Genomic DNA, 18,515 nt, shown 5'->3' on the forward strand with positions numbered 1-18,515 from the left:
GGCCCCGCCTCTCCCTTGTCCTTCCCTCCACCCCGCTCGCAGTGGCCAGTCTGGGCGGAGGTGTTCGCGCGAGGAGAGCGTGCTCCCGGCGTTTGATATGGCGGCAGCCGCGGCGACTGCAGTGACGAAAGGGAATGGGGGCGGCGGGGCCCGGGCCGGGGCCGGCGAAGCCAGCGGCTCACGAAAGAAAAAGGGCCCGGGGCCTCTGGCCACGGCGTACCTGGTCATCTACAATGTGGTGATGACCGCGGGGTGAGGCTGGGGCTCGGGAAGGCGGGGAGAGAGTCTGGCCGGGGAGGGGGCTCTGCGGCAGGAGGAGCGGCCCGGCTGGCCCGCCGCGCGCAGCGCAGCCCCGGTGGCGGGAGTCCGGGCCCCGGCACCTGGGCTCCGGGGGCAGTCGAGGCTGAATCCGCCTGGGTGCTTGCTGGGGGCCGAGCAAGTTCCCAGGTACCGAGCTGGAGTTCCAGTGCTCCAAGGGGCTCGGGGGAGGCTGCCCAGGCGCTGGTCCGGAGGGCCTTGGGAGGATGTATGGGCTGGCCACACGTCCATGTCTGGGGGGCGTTGTGCCGGGCGATCCTGCAGCGCTGAGAGCCCAGGCGGCAAGGCACGAATGGCGAGCTGTTCTCCCCAAAGGGAGTGGAGGGAGCTGTGTCTGCAGAGTTGACCATTTATTTCGGCGGCTCTTTTCAAAATCCAGGATGAGCTTTAATGGGAAAGGTAGTGGAGCAGCGTTCAAAGTTTTTGCCCAGTGACATGAGCAGTCCTGTGCTTTAGGTGAGTTTAGACTTTGTAGGATGGATTGAGGTGGGGAAGACACTAGAGAGATGGAAGGCAGAGTTACTGGGGAGAAGCGGAATAGACCCTGGAAACAGATTTTACCCCCTCTTGTTTCTCCTTTATTTCAGTCCATCCCTTGTCGCAGCAAGTTTTTAGTTCTAGTTATGACACTAACTGTGTGACCTTGGATAAATCATTTTATTTCTCTAGACCTCCGTTTTTTCATCTGTAAAAACTAAAGTGTTGAGCTAGGTGATCTCCAAGATTCCTCTAATTCTCTGACCCCATGATTTTTGATGACAAGGATCACAGGATCAGACTGTTATATATTTTTAAATTTTATAAATTTGTAAAAAAAAAATTCTTAACATTTTATTATGAAAATTTTCAAACATATAGAAAAGATGAAAGCACTGTATAATGAACATCCAGTTTTATTTATTTTTAAAATAGATAATACATTGGCCAGGTGCAAAATTGAAAATGTATGCACGGGCATACAGTGAAGATCTTCCCTCTACCTTCCCTTTCACCCAGATTTCGTCCCTGGAAGGCAGATAATTTTGTTTATGTTTCAGATACTGATACAAGCAAATATGTGTACATGGGTATTTTAAAAATATGAATGCTAATGATTAGCATTTCAGCACCTTGCTTTTTTCACACACACACACACACACACACACACACACACACACACACAAACACATCTTGAGAAGATCATAGGCTTTATGGCTAGTATTAGAAATAGCCAGTATTGAAACCTAGGCTCAGAGAAATTGTGACTTGCTTGACTTGAGGTCACAGAACTTGTTAGTAGTAGTTCTGGGTTTAGAAGCCATATTACAGACGCACGTTTTCTTTATCACATAAATGGTCACAGAATGATTTTAAAAGAATATTCATCAGTGCATATGTGTGTATTTATATATAAAAATTCTTGTCATCTTAGCAAGGGCTTTGATGAGAGCATTGTGCTGAAGAGGGATTTTAAGATACATTGGGGAAGACGAAAAGAAGCCTTTATTCCTGAACCATGAACATGGAGAATGGGGTGGAGGGTAAGGAGTGGTATCTTAAACCAGAAGAAAAGTTGGGGATATGAGAGTAAAGTAAGCTTTTTTTCTAGGCTACTGAAAATGCTGAACCAGTTACACCATTAAGGAATTCATTTCTTTTTTTTTTTTTTTACAAACTCTTGTTCGATGTATTTGTATGATAGTTTCTAGAAATAACATAGACCACATACCCCACTGCCTAGTTAAGATTTTACACATAAATAAATCTGTTAGCACCTTCAAGGAGACACACCTTAATAATGATATACCTCATTTCATTATGGAACTTAACAAATAAAAAACTACAGGGCCTGAGAAATTTATTTTGGAGGACAGTAGAACAGAAATATAGAGTTCAGAGCCATATGCCTAAGTGCGTCCCTGTTTTGTATTGATCTGGCTTTCTTTACTAAATTGATTTTGGGAATCTCAGGTTAAAAACCTTTTATTCTTTTTAAAAAACAAACCATTTATTCATATGTCATTTGCAGTCTTTTAAAAGAATAGATTTTAAGGGAGGGGTATGTTCAATGAGATACTTCTATAAATAGTTTAAAACATCTCTCCACCCTGTTGTTATTACAGACCCTTTAACTGCACAGGGCATTTAAAATTTTCCTTTAATAGCTTTTTTCTCTTGTCTTGGACTTCCTGGCACCTAATTTAGCTGCTCAAGGACCAATTTAGCTTATTTCCCTCCTTTTGGTCTTGTTCTCAACGGGCAAGGTTGCCAAAAAGCCGAGCTCCAGATGGGTGAGGTGCCACTGTGCTTTTGCAAAAAGCACTCTTCGTAGGGTGCTGCTGGAGGTGCAACATTTCTGTGCATTACATACAGCTTAGCGTTTGAGAGTGATAATCAATAAACCTAGGACACAGATCTTGAGGTCACCTTTAGTAATATCTATGATTGCCACATCTTTCTATTATAATCCTACTTACTTTTTTTTTTTCTTCTGATTGCTCTTTTTCTTAGGTGGCTCGTTATAGCTGTTGGTCTGGTCAGAGCATACCTGGCTAAGGGTAGCTATCATAGCCTTTATTATTCCATTGAAAAGCCTTTGAAATTCTTCCAAACTGGAGCCTTATTGGAGGTGGGTCCTGAGATTTGTTGTTGTTGATTTCTGTTGTTTTAAAATTAAAAACAAGCTACTAAATTATATTGAAGTAGCCATATTTCTGCTGGATTTGCTTTAAATGTTGAAAACTTGCCTCGTAGAACGCCATGTATAATGTTGATACCTGGTTTATCTTTCTGACATTCTACATAAATAAGATCTCATTTAACTTGTATTACCTGGAATATATTTTACATTTAACTTTTATTGGCAATCAAATGAAACAAGCTTATATTAGGATTTTTAAAAATTCTAGGGACTTCCTAGGGAAGTGTTAGCAAACTCAGATACTTACAGGGACCGGGCATATAATGGGAACAGTGAAGTTGGTGAGTGTAGGATGTCAGGAGTGATAGATATAAGAAATAGTAGAGCCTGTTTAAAAGCCTCCAAAAACCTTTTTAAACAATAGTTTATTAATTTCCCTGTATTAAGGGTAATATGTATATCCAGTCCTGTCTTCTGGGGTAAGTATATGATAGGATTTTTGACTTGCAATTCAAATTATTTTAAGCAAAAGGAAATTTATTGGCTTCTGTAGTTGATAAAGATAATAGGGTTAACTTAAAAAATCAAAGGAACCAGCTTGGGAATGAGAACGAAGGATTTGATGTTGCAGCACTCTCTTTCCATCTCTCATCGCTGCTTCTCTCTATTTCTCTTTGAATATTAGTCTTAGGCTCTCCTACTGCAGATTGCCTTCTCTGCCTGGTGGGAGAGAGCTTATTTTTTCAGCATTAGGGAAGGATTCTGGTTGGTCTTACCTAGACCAATCACTCTTGCCAGTGATGTGAAATACTTGATTAGTCAGATCTAGGACACATGCCCATACTTTTGGCCAAGGGACTGTAGACTTCGTTAATGGAAAAGGGAGAATGAGGTAGCTTTGGGCACACACCATAGCTGCCATAGTTCATTATGGTGAAAAATTTTCAGGTTGCAGAGAAGATCTGATATTCAGTTTCATTTTACCTAGCCTTTAGGCCAAGCCCATCATGACATTTGGAAGGCTCTTAGACCATTTATCTCCATGAAATGAGATGTTACCTCAACCTCTCACCCTCTTTTTTTTTTTTAATTAGTTTATTTACTTATACTTGGCTGCGTTGGGTCTTCGTTGCTGCGCGCAGGCTGGGGGCTACTCTTCGTTGTGATGTGTGGCCTTATCATTGCAGTGGCTTCTCTTGTTGAGGAGCACGGGCTCTAGGATGCATGGGCTTCAGTAGTTGCAGCATGTGGGCTTCAGTATTTGCAGCATGCGGGCTCAGTAGTTGTGGCTCACAGACTCTAGAGCGCGGGCTCTGTAGTTGTGGCACACAAGCTTAGTTGCTCCATGGCATGTGGGATCTTCCAGGACCAGGGCTCGAACCCATGTCCCCTGCATTGGCAGGTAGATTCTTAACCACTGCGCCACCAGGGAAGCCCTCACCCTCATTTCTGAAAGCAGAAAGTTGTAGTTTTTGGGGTTTTTTCTCCCAGAAAGCAGAGAGATTTCAATACTGTCCATACTTATATGTTTAAGTTAGATGGTATGATGAAATGAACGTACAGCTGGAGGCTGAGTGCCCTTATTCTAAGCATGCTGGTTTTACCAACTTACTTTGTGAATTTGGGCGAGTCATTTATCTCTTGTCCACCTTGTTTTCTCATTTGTAAAATAATTAGTTTGAAGTAGATTTGTAAAGTTCCTTTCTGCCCTAACAGTTTGAGTTTGAGGAGAGTAGCAAATCCTTGTGTGGGCCATATTGTAAACTTAGAGGCTTAAATTTTGGGGGGAAAGGGGCAGTAGTAAATAAGTATCACTTGTCTGTCAGAGCTTTGGCCAGCACAGTTCTCAAGCTACAGAGAACCAAGTTTGGAGTCAAGACCATCAGAAACTGCCTGAGTGCTTGATATAGTAAGAAGTTGTATCCAACTGGAATACTTCAATAATTTACTAATTTAAAGGGGGTTCTGTCTCTGTAAGACTTGGTAATATTAGAGGTATAATTTTTAAAATTTAAGGATATCTTAGGGAAGGTTGTGACATTAAATAGTGTGATGTAAAATCTACTCAGGAACCAAATCTTAGACTTGGAGGGATTAGCGCATTTATCCCTATAAAACTTTTAATAGGGATTTAAGAAAATATTTTGGAGTTCTGGTTTTATCTCTGTTATCCCCACTAAGAACCAATTAGGTGACAAACCCTGGATTTGATTTTGGGAAAAGAACTCTGCAAAATGAATGAAGACTCCCTGGGATGTGCAGAGAATTAGCTTTGTAGATGGCAGTGATGGCAGTAGACCCCTCAACCTGGGACAAGAGAGCAGTCTTGCTAGAGCTGCGTCTCCTGAGCCGTCCATTAAGGAATGTTTTATTGCCTACCTAACCTACATAGTATAATAATGTGCTTAGTGTTGTTTAATTACAGATAAGTTGTCCTTATGGGAATTATTAGTGCTTGACAATAAACCGTGTTTATAGGAGGAAAAAATGAGTCCCAGGGAGGTCAGCTACTCACTTATATCTCTGCATGAATATTCTGAATAGTAATCTGTGTGATTATTCTTTAGTAGGTTCTGTGGGAATTTGCTTTAAGAGGAAATAGAGATTACTTGTTCTCAAGAAACTTCAAATCTTCTTAGGAAAATATAACACTTTGCTTTTTAAAAATATAAAACATTTACTAAGCAAGTGTAAATGGGCATGTAGTAGTGTAATACAGAAAGACTTTCTGAGAAAATTAAATGATTTTTTGCAAAATGGGTACAAAGATATATTGAGTTTGTGATACAATAATATAGCTTTTTAAAAGAATATTTATTTCTGGGGCTTCCCTGGTGGCGCAGTGGTTGAGAGCCTGCCTGCTAATGCAGGGACACGGGTTTGAGCCCTGGTCTGGGAAGATCCCACATGCCGTGGAGCAACTAGGCCCGTGAGCCACAACTACTGAGCCTGTGCGTCTGGAGCCTGTGCCCCGCAAAAAGAGAGGCCGCGATAGTGAGAGGCCCGCGCAATGCGATGAAGAGTAGCCCCCACTTGCCACAACTAGAGAAAGCCCTCGCACAGAAACGAAGACCCAATACAGCAAAATAAATAAATTAATTAATTAATAAACTCCTACCCCCAACATGTTAAAAAAATATATATATATATAAAACATTTACTAAGCAAGTGTAAATGGGCATGTAGTAGTGTAATACAGAAAGACTTTCTGAGAAAATTAAATGATTTTTTGCAAAATGGGTACAAAGATATATTGAGTTTGTGATACAATAATATAGCTTTTTAAAAGAATATTTATTTCTGGGGCTTCCCTGGTGGCGCAGTGGTTGAGAGTCCGCCTGCCGATGCAGGAGACGCGGGTTCATGCCCCGGTCCAGGAAGATCCCACATGCCACAGAGCGGCTGGGCCCGTGAGCCATGGCCGCTGAGCTTGTGCGTCCAGAGCCTATGCTCCGCGACGGGAGAGGCCACAGCAGTGAGAGGCCTGCATACTGCAAAAAAAAAAAAAATTATTTCTTTGGCTGCACCAGGTCTTAGTTGCGGCGGCAGACAGGATCTCCATTGCCGTGTGCGGGATCTTCATTGTGGCATGCAGAATCTTTCTGTTGTTGTTGCAGCATTCAGGACCTTTAGTTGCGGTATGCGGGACCTTTAGTTGCGGCATGTGGGACCTTTAGTTGCAGCATGCGGGATCTAGTTCCTTGACCAGGGATTGATCCTGGGCCCCCTACATTGGGAGCATGGAGGCTTAGCCACTGGACCACCAGGGAAGTCCCAATAATATAGCTTTTTAATAAAGTAGACAGAAATCCTAATTTTTTTCCACATACGTATCCAAGAATGTCTTGAGTAATTTTTATAGATAGTTTTTCAAAATATTCCACAGGTGACAGTTAAATAAGTATGTGTTTGAGTCACTGTAATGGGTGCCATGGAGGTTGAGCCCTTGCTAGTAAAGACATTAAAATCTTACTGGGTAGATGACTATGTTAGGACCCGTGGCTGGAGATTATAGAAACCGCCTTAACTGACTTAAACTGTAAGGGGAATTTATTATAAGTGTATAGTATGTCCCATGGAATCCAAGGGTGGGGATGCAGCTGGCCTTTAGGAATGGCCTGGAATCTGGGACTGGAGCACCACAGGGAACCCAGGAGGTCTTGCTCTGTCTCTTATCTCTACTATTGTCTCTCTCTCTTTTTCTCTGATTCTTCTCTTCTTGCAGACTGGGGTTTTTTTTGGTTTCTTAGTCTGTGTGGCAGACAATGGTAACAGAAAACTCCTGAGATTGTAGTTTCTGCAATCGAGAGCAGCTAATTAAAAACAATATTATTTCCATTTCCGTATTCCTAGCGAAGGGCCTAATATGTCCAGCTTGAATCAGGTGCTTGTTCCTGGACCAATCACCTGTAGACGAGAGTAGGGTCACACTAACCATACAGAAGTTGGAGGGAAGGGACAATTTATAGAAAAGTGGTGCTAGGCATTAAGTCCAAGAAGTATTTACCAAAGTTAATGAGACGCAATACAGTGAAGATGATAAGGTATGAGGTGATATATAAATTGGTAGAAAGTAAAATACTGATAACTTTGTGGGCCAAGGGATCAGTGTGTGAATAACTACAATGTGTCTTGAGTTGAATCTGAGAGCTAATTAACATAGGTAGCAAAAGTATATTTTTAAAATGCCATTCATAGATAAATAAAATATATCTTCATACCGTAAAATGAGTGAATTACTGGTACTTGTTATAACATGGATGAATCTTGAAAACATGCTTCGTGAAAGAAGCCAGAAACAAAAAGCCATGTGTTGTTTGATTCCATTTATACAAAATGTCCAGAATAGGCAAATCATAGAGACAGAAAGTATATTAATGGTTGCCAGGGGCTGTGGGGAGGAGAGAATGGGGAGGGACTGCTAATGGGTACAGGATTTCCTTTTAAGGTGATGAAAATATTCTTGAATTAGATGGTGGTATGGTTGCACAACCTTGGGAACATAACTAAAAATCACTGAATGTACACTTTAAATAAGTGAATTTTGTGATATGTGAATTATATCTCAATTTTTTAAAAATGCCGTTCAGGGGCTTCACTGGTGGCGCAGTGGTTGAGAGTCCGCCTGCTGATGCAGGGGACGCAGGTTCGTGCCCCGGTCCGGGAAGATCCCACATGCCGCGGAGCGGCTGGGCCCATGAGCCATGGCCGCTGAGCCTGCGCGTCCGGAGCCTGTGCTCCGCGATGGGAGAGGCCACAACAGTGAGAGGCCCACATGCCACAAAAAAAAAAAAAATGCCGTTCATCTATAATGAGCCGGATAAATTTTCTTTTTACTTTTTTCTTTTTTTCGGGTCCATGATGTTCATGGATAAGGACAGACTATCTTTCCAGCTTTGTTAAGAACTGAGTTAAAGTTTAGAAATTAAAGATCCTACATTATGGCGCTTTAAAATTATTTCTAAGAGAATTTGGATTTCTAAATATATTTAGTTAACATAAGAATGTAATTACAGCAAAGACATTTTCAAATACTCGTAATTGGGTGTGCCTCTGTGATTGACAGTGAGGATTCCAGTAGGTTAAGGACTGCTCTGCAGAGACATTAATTGTTGAGACTAATACAGACCATCTTCAACACATGTACATCAGTACATATATTCAATATCATTTACCTGCCACCATCCATCTTGGAATATCTAATGGACCACAGGCACCTCCTTTCCTTATTCTCTTCCATCTCCTTCTAATGCTTGGAACCCTCTTATCTACCGAAAAATAAAATAAAATAAAGAAAAATAGTGTCATTTGTTATCTTTTCCTAGAGTTGATTTAGGACTGGGTCTGAAATGGCAGAACTGATTCTGGAGAAGCAGTGAACGAGAGAAGATAGCTTTTGTTGTTTTCTAAGCCCCATCTCTGTATTCTGGTCTAATTCTCATGCCTCACGTCACAACTCTCCTCAGATCCTTTAATGAAATAATAGGAAACTGATTTTGGATATTTCTCTAAAATATAGCAAAATCTTAAGAATTTGTAGGAAGAGGGCTTCCATCTTGTCTCCCTGCCAGTTTTTGTCTTTTTGCCTCAACTACTGGATGATTTTTTCCCACAGAGATACTAGGTGGTTGGGTTCTGTGATATTACTAATACTTTAGGCACATTATATATTAACTTTGCTTTTCTGAACTCACCTGGGGACATAACCATCATCTGTAATATTTTTCTTCCTTTTGGAAACATGCTAATTTCTCAGTAATTTTAAAAAGGAACTTCTGAAACACAGCTATATGCACATTTTAGACTAACTTTATTCTGAGGACTTGTTTTGAGAAACCAGCCCTCTAAAAGAGACTTCTGAAAAGCTAGCAGAGCAAGTCATAGTAGAGCTGTCTGACACAAACAGGAATGACAGCAAACCCAGACAAACCAGCTTCAGAAACAGTGTGAAAACCAGAGAGAAATAGAACTTGGGTATAATTAATAAGTGTCACAACATTAGAAGGGAAGAGGGAGACTGTGGGAAACAGGAGTCCACCCACACAGGCCTCACTGCTTAACAACTCAAGCAAATAGAAGCAAATTGATACGGTATTCAGAGAAGATAGGTATTGGCTATAGAAAAGAGTGTGCTAAAATTTTTTTTTTAAAGAGAACTAAAAATGTCAATGGTGGTGGTTCAGGGCAGGAAGCAGGCCACAGTGCAGAGAAATAAGTGATACTGAAGATTCAAGAAAGGCAGGAGTTCCTAGTTATAGTCTCAGATAAAACAGATTACAGAGCAGAAACCATTGGGACTGTTTAGAGTGTACTATTTGAATGTCAAAAAGAATATTACAAAATACATAGTGCCAGGCATATCAGAGTTATTATGTGTTGGTGGACTAGCTAATGCATGAATGATTATCAGTAAAACAGAAAAACAAAATATACAGGAAAGCAGTGAAACTTAACAGATGAATAGTATAGTAGAACCAAGCTATCTAGAAAACAGAATGAGGGTATACAACCTGTCAAAAAGTACGGCTACCAGAAGTAGAAAAGATTGGAAAGTATAACTCAAAGACAATCAGGAAAAATTCTAGAAAACTATTCAGAATGGAAAGCCCCTCTCAGTGTGGTTATTGAGAGTATATGGAGTTGTACATAGGCACTGTTTTTCAAGGAAAAAAATCCCTTCCCTTCCTGGGCACCTATTTGTTAAATTTTTAAACTTAAAAGAAAGATAAGTGATTTCTAGCAGAGAAGAGATCTTAAAGTGTAATAGTAAAACAACTTGGGACGTTAGACTTTGAAAAATAAAAAGATTCATATGAAGCTAGGAGACAGCATTAGGTTCCTGAATAACAGACCATGCAATTTCCTACAGATGGAGACATTTTGAAAACACCTACCAAAATAATAGAACTTTGAAAGAACCTTATCAAAGGGTTTTTAACTGATATATAAGTAAATAAAATTAACCAATTCTTTTTTTTAAATAAATTTATTATTTATTTATTTATTTTTGGCTGCGTTGGGTCTTCACTGCTGCATGCAGGCTTTCTCTAGTTGTGGCGAGCAGGGGCTACTCTTCGTTGCGATGCACGGGCTTCTCATTGCAGTGGCTTCTCTTGTGGAGCATGGGCTCTAGGCGTGCAGGCTTCAGTAGTTGTGGCGCACGGGCCTAGTTGCTCTGCAGCATGTGGGATCTTCCTGGACCAGGGCTTAAACCCGTGTCCCCGACCTTGGCAGACGGATTTTGTTAACCACTGTGCCGCCAGGGAAGTCCAATAAAATTAACCAATTCTTTAGACTAGCACTGTGCAGAAGAACTTTCTGCAACGATAATATTCCAAATCTGTGCTGTCTGATATACTAGCCGCTGTTGAGCCCATGGGGCAGGTGAGACTGAAAATCTTCAGTTTTTAGTTTTATTTACTTTTAACTGAAATTTAAATAGGCACATGTAGCTAGTGACTACTGCATTGACAGCATAGCTTTAGACCATCATACAGATTGCAAGGTATCCACATGTAATTTCATAAAATATATCAGATTCTCCCAGGGTAGAACGAAGTGGGAAGGAGGGAAAGCAAAGGAAGACAAACCTTGTGATGTAAATTTTAGGTCACAACAGAGTTTATAAACTTTTTAATTCATAAGACAAAAGTAATGAGAATAATTATTAAAATATGGTGATGTTTTCAGGTTAGGAAAATCAAAAGAAGAAAAAGCAAATTGCAGATACTGGAAAAGGTACCGAAGGGTGCATATCAAACTGTTACTAGTGCTTACCTCTGAGGACGGATGTGGTATTTAGGGGGAATACAAGGGAATTTCTGCTTTTTATTCTATATACTTTAGTGTGCATTTACATATCACTTTGTGAATCTTTAAATTAAAAAGGAAAGATATAATATGTAATAAATATGTAATAAAGTATAATAGAAAACAAAAATGAATTAGGAAAATAAGATTTAAAAGTTCTTTGAGGGCTTCCCTTGAGGCACAGTGGTTAAGAATCCATCTGCTGGGCTTCCCTGGTGGCGCAGTGGTTGGAGGTCCACGTGCCGATGCAGGGGACACGGGTTCATGCCCTGGTCCGGGAAGATCCCACATGCTGCAGAGCGGCTGGGCCCGTGAGCCATGGCCGCTGAGCCTGTGCGTCCGGAGCCTGTGCTCCGCAACGGGAGAGGCCACAACAGTGAGAGGCCCACGTACCACAAAAAAAAAAAAAAAGAATCCACCTGCTAAGGCAGGGGACACGGGTTCAAGCCCTGGTCTGGGAAGATCCCACATGCTGCAGAGCAACTGAGCCCCATGGGCCACAACTGCTGAGCCTGCACTCTGGAGCCCACAAGTCACAGCCGCTGAGCCCGCGTGCCACAATTACTGAAGCCCACACACCTGGAGCAGGTGCTCCGCAACAAGGGAAGCCACGGCAATAAGAAGCCCACACACCGCAACGAAGAGTAGCCCCCGCTCACTGCAACTAAAGAAAGCCCACACACAGCAAAGACCCAATGCAGCCAAAAATACAATAAATAAATAAATTTATTTTTAAAAAAAGTTCTTTGAAAAAAGAAGAAAATAGGCAGCTTAGATAAGTTATCTTTTGATTTAAAATGAAGTACAGAATTTTACATCTGTTAAAAAGACAGTAGCAGTAACAATAAAATTATAGGATGATTGACTACACACAAATGCATTGTTTCTGATGTCTTTGCAAGTAGACTCATTAATTTTATCAAAGTAAAAAAGTAGGATGGTGGTTACTCGTTTAAAAAGCAAAATTCAACAATCTGTTGCCTGTAAAAGACTGATGTAAGCTTACTTAAGGACAAACCAGCCTTCCACGACCAAGCATACAAGAAAAACAGGACCATCCTGCTTAAGATAAAGTTGATTTCAGAGCAGAAGCCAAAGAGAAACTTGCTGCATTTACAATTTGTCACGCAGAAGGAACATGGTAGACACATGTTGGTGGAATTTATTAATGGCTGAATGATTATCATAGAAAAGCTGGCAGAAATGGCTAAAGAAGTAAAAATAGAATTGTACTTGAGAAGTGTCACCGTATATGTAAAAGAACACCGGAGACAAGAAATTTGGGTACTAAGACTTGGTTGTGCCACTTGGTCTCAACCTCTGTAATGAATATTCTGGATTAGATGACCTTAACACTTTTTTTCCAGTTCTAAGTGCTGTGGGGCTTCAACATTTCAGTCAGAATACGAAAATAAAGCAGATAATGAATTAATAAATTATAGAGCCAAATACAGCAAAAAAGGTCAGATTAAGTGACAGAAAAAGTAACAGTGATTAAGGAAATTTCACCTATTTCCTCCTTCAAAAACGGATATAAAAGGATTTTGAAAACATGTTTGGATTGAAACCTTTGAGAGAGCGCACTAAATACCCTCTTTTTCTTGCTTATGTTCTGAACGTTGGGAAATAACTCATTGTATAAGGACCCTAAATATCACCTTTATTCGTGATAAAGGCCTAGCGGGAGGCTGCGTGTTAGTGTGCAAGTCAAGCAGGTTTGCTAGCTGAACTCCAGAGGTAGACTCTGCCTCCCCCAGGCAGCAGGGGCCAGGGCAGCATGGAGAAAACCAGACAGCTCGGGCTTCTCTGTGGGAAACCTAGGGTGGAGCTGAGGTACGCGTGCCCCATTCTTGACAGTTTACTGATCAGATGCGTCATCCTTCCTTTCCCAAGTAAAGTGATTAATGGGTGGAGAGAGACCAGAAATATCTGGAAGAAAAGCCTTCTCATGAAGCCAGAGGAGAGGGGAAAGGTGTTTGCCTGTAATCATAATCATCTATAACATAAGTGCTATATATTCATTGTAGCAAAACCCAGATATACATAAAGAAGAAAAAACATGTCAGTCATAAGCTAATGATAACTGCTGATAACATATCGATGTCTTTCAAGACTACATGTTATTATATAGGTAAGTTTTAAGAAAAAAAGATGAAATCATAAATACATATAATTTTCAAAACTAACCAAATACTGGTAAACATAACCCAAATTAGTTCTAGACCTCTCCATAACATGAGTGTAGTAGACATGCTTTGTGGAGCTGCCCAGCTCAGGGGGTTTTATTCTCTGGAAATTTTCGCAGTTCTACCACTAGACCCATACCAGCTGCATCTCTACCCCTGACTCTGCCTCTCAGGCCATAGCTCGCTGATCCAGGGTTGCACACCTGGCCCAAACTGGGCTGGTCAGACTTTTCTCCAAGAATGTGGAATTTTGAATTGAAAGACAGAAATTGGGACTTACTATAGCTGAATGATGTTAAATCCATGAACTAAAGCTGCTTGGGTTCGTATTCCTCTTGAGACTTGTTACTCTTTTTTGGACTTTGTTGTTGTTATTTTACCTTGGATTAAAAATGAAACTGAAGGGCGAATAGACACAGCACAGAGGATTTTTACGGCAGTGAAACTACTCTGTATGATACTGTAGTGGTGGGTACATGTCATTATACATTTGTCCAAGCCCATAGAAGGTATAACAGCAACATTGAACCCTCAGCTACAGACTTTGAGTGACAGTGATGTGTCAGTTCAGGTCCATCAGTTGTAACAAACATACCACGCTGGTTGGGGATTTTGATAGTGGGGAGGCTGTGCTTGAGTGGGGGGCAGGGGGTAAATGGGAGAGCTCTGTACCTTCCTCTCAGTTTTGCTGTGAACCTAAAACTACTCGTTAAAAAATGGAAGTCTTTTTAAAAAATGAAACTGAACAAACTTGTTGGTAGCTTACAAAATTAATTTCCTTAGTGCAAATCTTAGAAACTTTTACAAAAAAGATGTTTCAAAGTAACCTATTGTGAAAGATGACATTCAACATTGAGGTTGAATTTTGAAACTAAAATGAGCTTATTGCCACTGGGTGGAAATGGAAAGGGTTCAGGAGGAGAGAGATGTTTACTGCTTATTTTTTTTTTTTTTTTCAGTTTTTCTTTCTGTAATTGGTCATGAGGTTATAGTTGATACCTGTGGCTTCCTTCTTCTACTACCTATTCCATATTTCCCTTACCCACAGCAGTGACCCAAACCTTCATTCCCAAGGGGTCTGAGTCCTTAGTCATTCTGCCTCTTTTTGGTTGCTGTAGTTTTCCATTAACGTTTACTACTGGAAATGCTAAGAGGTGCCTCAGAACCCCCTGGCTTCCATACATAGTCCGCTTTGCCTCGATTGTGTATGGCAACATGATATCCCCTTGGCAATCAGGATTGACCACTCCATCCATAGATAAACCCCCTTTTTTTGCCTGTTGGTGCAGTAGCATGAATAAGGAGCCCAAAATGGCCAGATGGCAGTCTAATCTTCCAATTCAGTAGAACCATTGTTGTCACCTGGTGCAACCAGTAACCTTGTGGAGACTAAGCTCTCCAAACAAGTAGAGCTCAAAGTTGCCAGGATGGAAGGCAGAAATTCTTTAGGTGGGTTAATAGGTATAATAGTGAGAGTAGCCACTCCTACTTCCTCCCCTTGATTCTTGGACCTTTGTAATCCGGTGATGAGGAATACAGCATCTGTGATTCAAAGTATAAACTGCGTCCTGTAAGGCAGAACCCTATTCTTTCAAGGTGCTGTCTCCCAGTTGGCATCATAACTGAGTCTTCGGTAAATCATTCTACCTTTCAACTAAGCCAGGCATTTCTGGGTGATGGCATATGTGGTTAAGAGCAAATGATTCAGTGGGCCTGAGCCCATTGATGTATGTATTTCTTTTGCTGTGAAGTGAGTTCTTTGATCAGACACAATACTTTGTAGAATGCTATGATGGCAGATCAGGCACCCTGTGAGTTCATAGATGGCGACACTGGCAGAGGCATTTGTGGGCAAGGAAGGCAAATCCATATCTAGAGTATGTGTTTATTCCAGTGAGGGCAAATGTCTGCTCCCTCCTTGGTGGAAGAAATCCAATGTAATCGACCTACCATCAGGTTGTGTGCTGTCCACCTGGGAAATGATGCTTTATAGGGCACTTAATTCTGATCTCGGCTATTGGCAGATTAGGCGCTCAGCGGTAGGGTTAACCAGGTCTGCCTTGCTAAGAAGAAGTTCATGTTGTTGATCCCATGCGTAGCCTCCATTCTTGTTAACGTGGCCAATTTGTTCATGGGTCTATTGAGGAAGCACTGGGATGGGTGGGAGGAGTCTAGCTGACGTTAATAGTGTCCATCATTTTGTCCACCATCATTAAGAGTCTCCTTTACAGTAGATGCCATTTGGTGAGCATTCACGTGAGACAAATATTTTCAATGTCTATGCCCATTCTAAGAGATCCATCCACATACTTCTTCCCCAACTTTCCTTGTCACTATCTTCCAATCCTGTTCCTTCCAAGTCCCTGACCATCCAGCTAGACCATTAGAAACTGCTCATGAATGAGTCTAAATCTGTACTTCTGGTTATCTCTCATTCCAGACACAGGAGAGAAGCAAATGTACTGCTCAAAGTTCTGAATATTTATGGTTTGTAAGGCACAGATCTCAAAATCAATAATACATGTAGTGGTTAAGAGCACCAGCTCTGGAGCGTGGCTGCCTGTGTACAAATTCTACCAGTTCCATTCATGCCCCAGTCTCCTGCTGGCTTTGGGGAGTCTCCTGGAGAGGCTGGGGAAGGGGGGCTCACCCAGGGAACACAGACACTGGTGGCAGACACATTGGGGAGCATTCAACCGCGTGAACACTCCTAGCAGCTGACATTGGATCATTAGCACTATGACATATTTTCAAGGGAGATTTTGACTATGGCAAGTCTTCTGAATGAGGTATGCTTATTTTAGTTCAGTAATTCTCATTAGATCTCAGCAAGAGCAGTGTGACCCCTCTAGAGTGCGATTTAGAAAACTGAGAGGGTATTTTGATTGCCACAATGAATGGGGGTGCTATAAGTAGATGTCCTGTGCTGTCTGAGACAGTCCAACTCAGTGGAGGTCTGTATTCCCCCTGACTTTTGTATATACCATGGGCTGATCCCTCTCCAAATATAAATTGATAGTTTTGTAGTACATATTCATACTAAAAAATCTTCACGAGAAATTAAACAAAAAGCTTATTAAGTTAGAAGAAGGTCATTGTCTTAGTTTTCTCTTGCTGCATGACAAAATACCACAAACTTAGTGGCTTAAAACCACACTCATTTATTAGCTCACAGTTCTATAAGTCAGAAACTGGGCTTGGCTGGGTTCTCTGCTCAGGGTCTCACAAGACTGAAATCAAGGTGTCAGTTGGGTTGGCTTCTATCTGGGGGCTCTGGGAAAGAGTGCTTCTAAGCTTATTCAGCTTGTTGACAGAATCCACTTAACCTGTGGTTGTAGGTCTGAGGTCCCATTTCCTTACTAGCTATCAGCTGGAGGTCACTCCTAGCTCCTAGAGGCTGCTTTCCAGTCCCTGCACATGCATGGCCTCCTCCATCTTCTAAGTAAGAAATGGCATATTGAATATCTTTTGTTCCTTGAATATCTTTGAGTTCCTCTTCTGCCACCAGCTGGAGAAAACTCTGCTTTTAAAAGGCTGGCCTGGTTGGATCAGGCCTACCCACATAATCTCTGTGCCTTAAAATCAGTTGACTTCGGACTTGGACTTTAATTACATTTGCAAAATTCCCGCCCTGTGGTACCTTGTTTAGTGTTTGATTGGATAACCAAGGTACAAGAATCTTAGGGAATCATCTTTAGGATTCTACCTAGCACAGTTGGTATGAGTAGGGAGCTTAAGTGAAATAAAGGTATCATCTCAAAATAATTGAGTAATTTGTTCACTCTGCACATTCTGTTCTGTAAACATAGCATTTCCAGCTTGCATATTTAGTTGAAAAGGATTTCAGTGCAACAGTGTTATAACTGCAAAAGCAATGAAATTTTTGATTGAAAATATGGAACAGATTGAGATTCCTGTTCAGACTTTAAGTTAATGGAGACTCGTGAAATGCAGGGATCTCATTCAATTTCTTTTTTTTTTTAATGAATTCATTTATTTTATTTATTTATTTTTGGCTGCATTGGGTCTTCGTTGCTGCGTGCGGGCTTTCTCTAGTTGCGGCAAGTGGGGGCTACTCTTCGTTGTGGTGTGTGAGCTTCTCATTGCAGTGGCTTCTCTTGTTGGGGAGCATGGGCTCTAGGTGCATGAGCTTCAGTAGTCGTGGCATGTGGGCTCAGTAGTTGGGCCCATGGGCTCTAGAGTACAGGCTCACTAGTTGCGGCCTATGGGCTTAGTCACTCCGCAGCATGTGGGATCTTCCTGGACCAGGGATCGAACCCGTGTCCCCTGCATTGGCAGGCAGATTTATTTTTTAATTAAATTTAAAAAAAATTTTTATTTATTTTTTGGCTGCACTGGGTCTTCATTGCTGCGTGTGGGCTTTTCTCTTTGTTGCGGTGCATGGGCTTCTCATTGTGGTGGCTTCTTTTGTTGTGGAGCACAGGCTCTAGGTGCACAGGCTTCAGTAGTTGTGGTTCACAGGCTCTAGAGCGTACGCTCAGTAGTTGTGGCACACGGGCTTAATTGCTCCGCGACATGTGGGATCTTCCCGGACCAGAGCTGGCACCCGTGTCCCAAGAATCTGGCAGGCAGATTCTTAACCACTGCCCCACCAGGGAAGCCCCCTCGATTTCTTTAATATAACTATTTTAATAATATTTTATACTGCCTTTTTTTGAATCACTACAGTTCAGTTTTATCCTAAAACTATCCACAGTTACACAACTACTTTATCACATCTTGCATTACTGTTTTTTTGTCTAACCCATCTTCTTTTCCTTGTCACACCATTCAAAGAATATTGTTTCCAAGTTCTTTTTACAGACCAGGCACAGATTGTATGTCCCAGTGGGATTTCAAAAGCAGAAGGATGTTTTCTGTGATACTTTCTTCCTACCCTATCCCATGACATAATCTAGGGGATTATTTTGACACCACGCTTACAAATAAATAAGACCTAGCTTCATTTGTGATAATGTTGTACTTCCTCATTTTCTCTACTTTGTTATTTACTTGCCGTGTTGTTTTAACTTCAGTTAAGATTACTCCCCTATGTCCATTATTATCTTAATACTGTTTTT

The 18,515-nt window shown here is 41.3% G+C and overlaps 1 protein-coding gene across 3 annotated transcripts in view; it reads left to right on the plus strand.

Moving 5' to 3' along the window:
- Positions 1–26: 26 nt before the first annotated feature.
- Positions 27–18,515, plus strand: part of HACD2 (3-hydroxyacyl-CoA dehydratase 2) — a 91,257-nt gene continuing 72,768 nt past the window's right edge. For 2 of the 3 annotated variants that reach the window (XM_032630481.1, XM_032630479.1), the window contains exons 1-2: positions 58–252; positions 2,809–2,926. In XM_032630481.1, coding sequence (XP_032486372.1) covers positions 98–252; positions 2,809–2,926 — 273 coding nt within the window. In that variant the 5' untranslated portion in view covers positions 58–97. Of the gene's footprint in view, positions 253–2,808; positions 2,927–18,515 lie in introns of all 3 variants that reach the window. The other variant, XM_032630480.1, reaches the window with a different exon arrangement.

The sequence above is a fragment of the Phocoena sinus genome, chromosome 4 (genome assembly GCF_008692025.1).
Source record: "Phocoena sinus isolate mPhoSin1 chromosome 4, mPhoSin1.pri, whole genome shotgun sequence".
In the NCBI taxonomy this organism is placed as follows: domain Eukaryota; kingdom Metazoa; phylum Chordata; class Mammalia; order Artiodactyla; family Phocoenidae; genus Phocoena; species Phocoena sinus.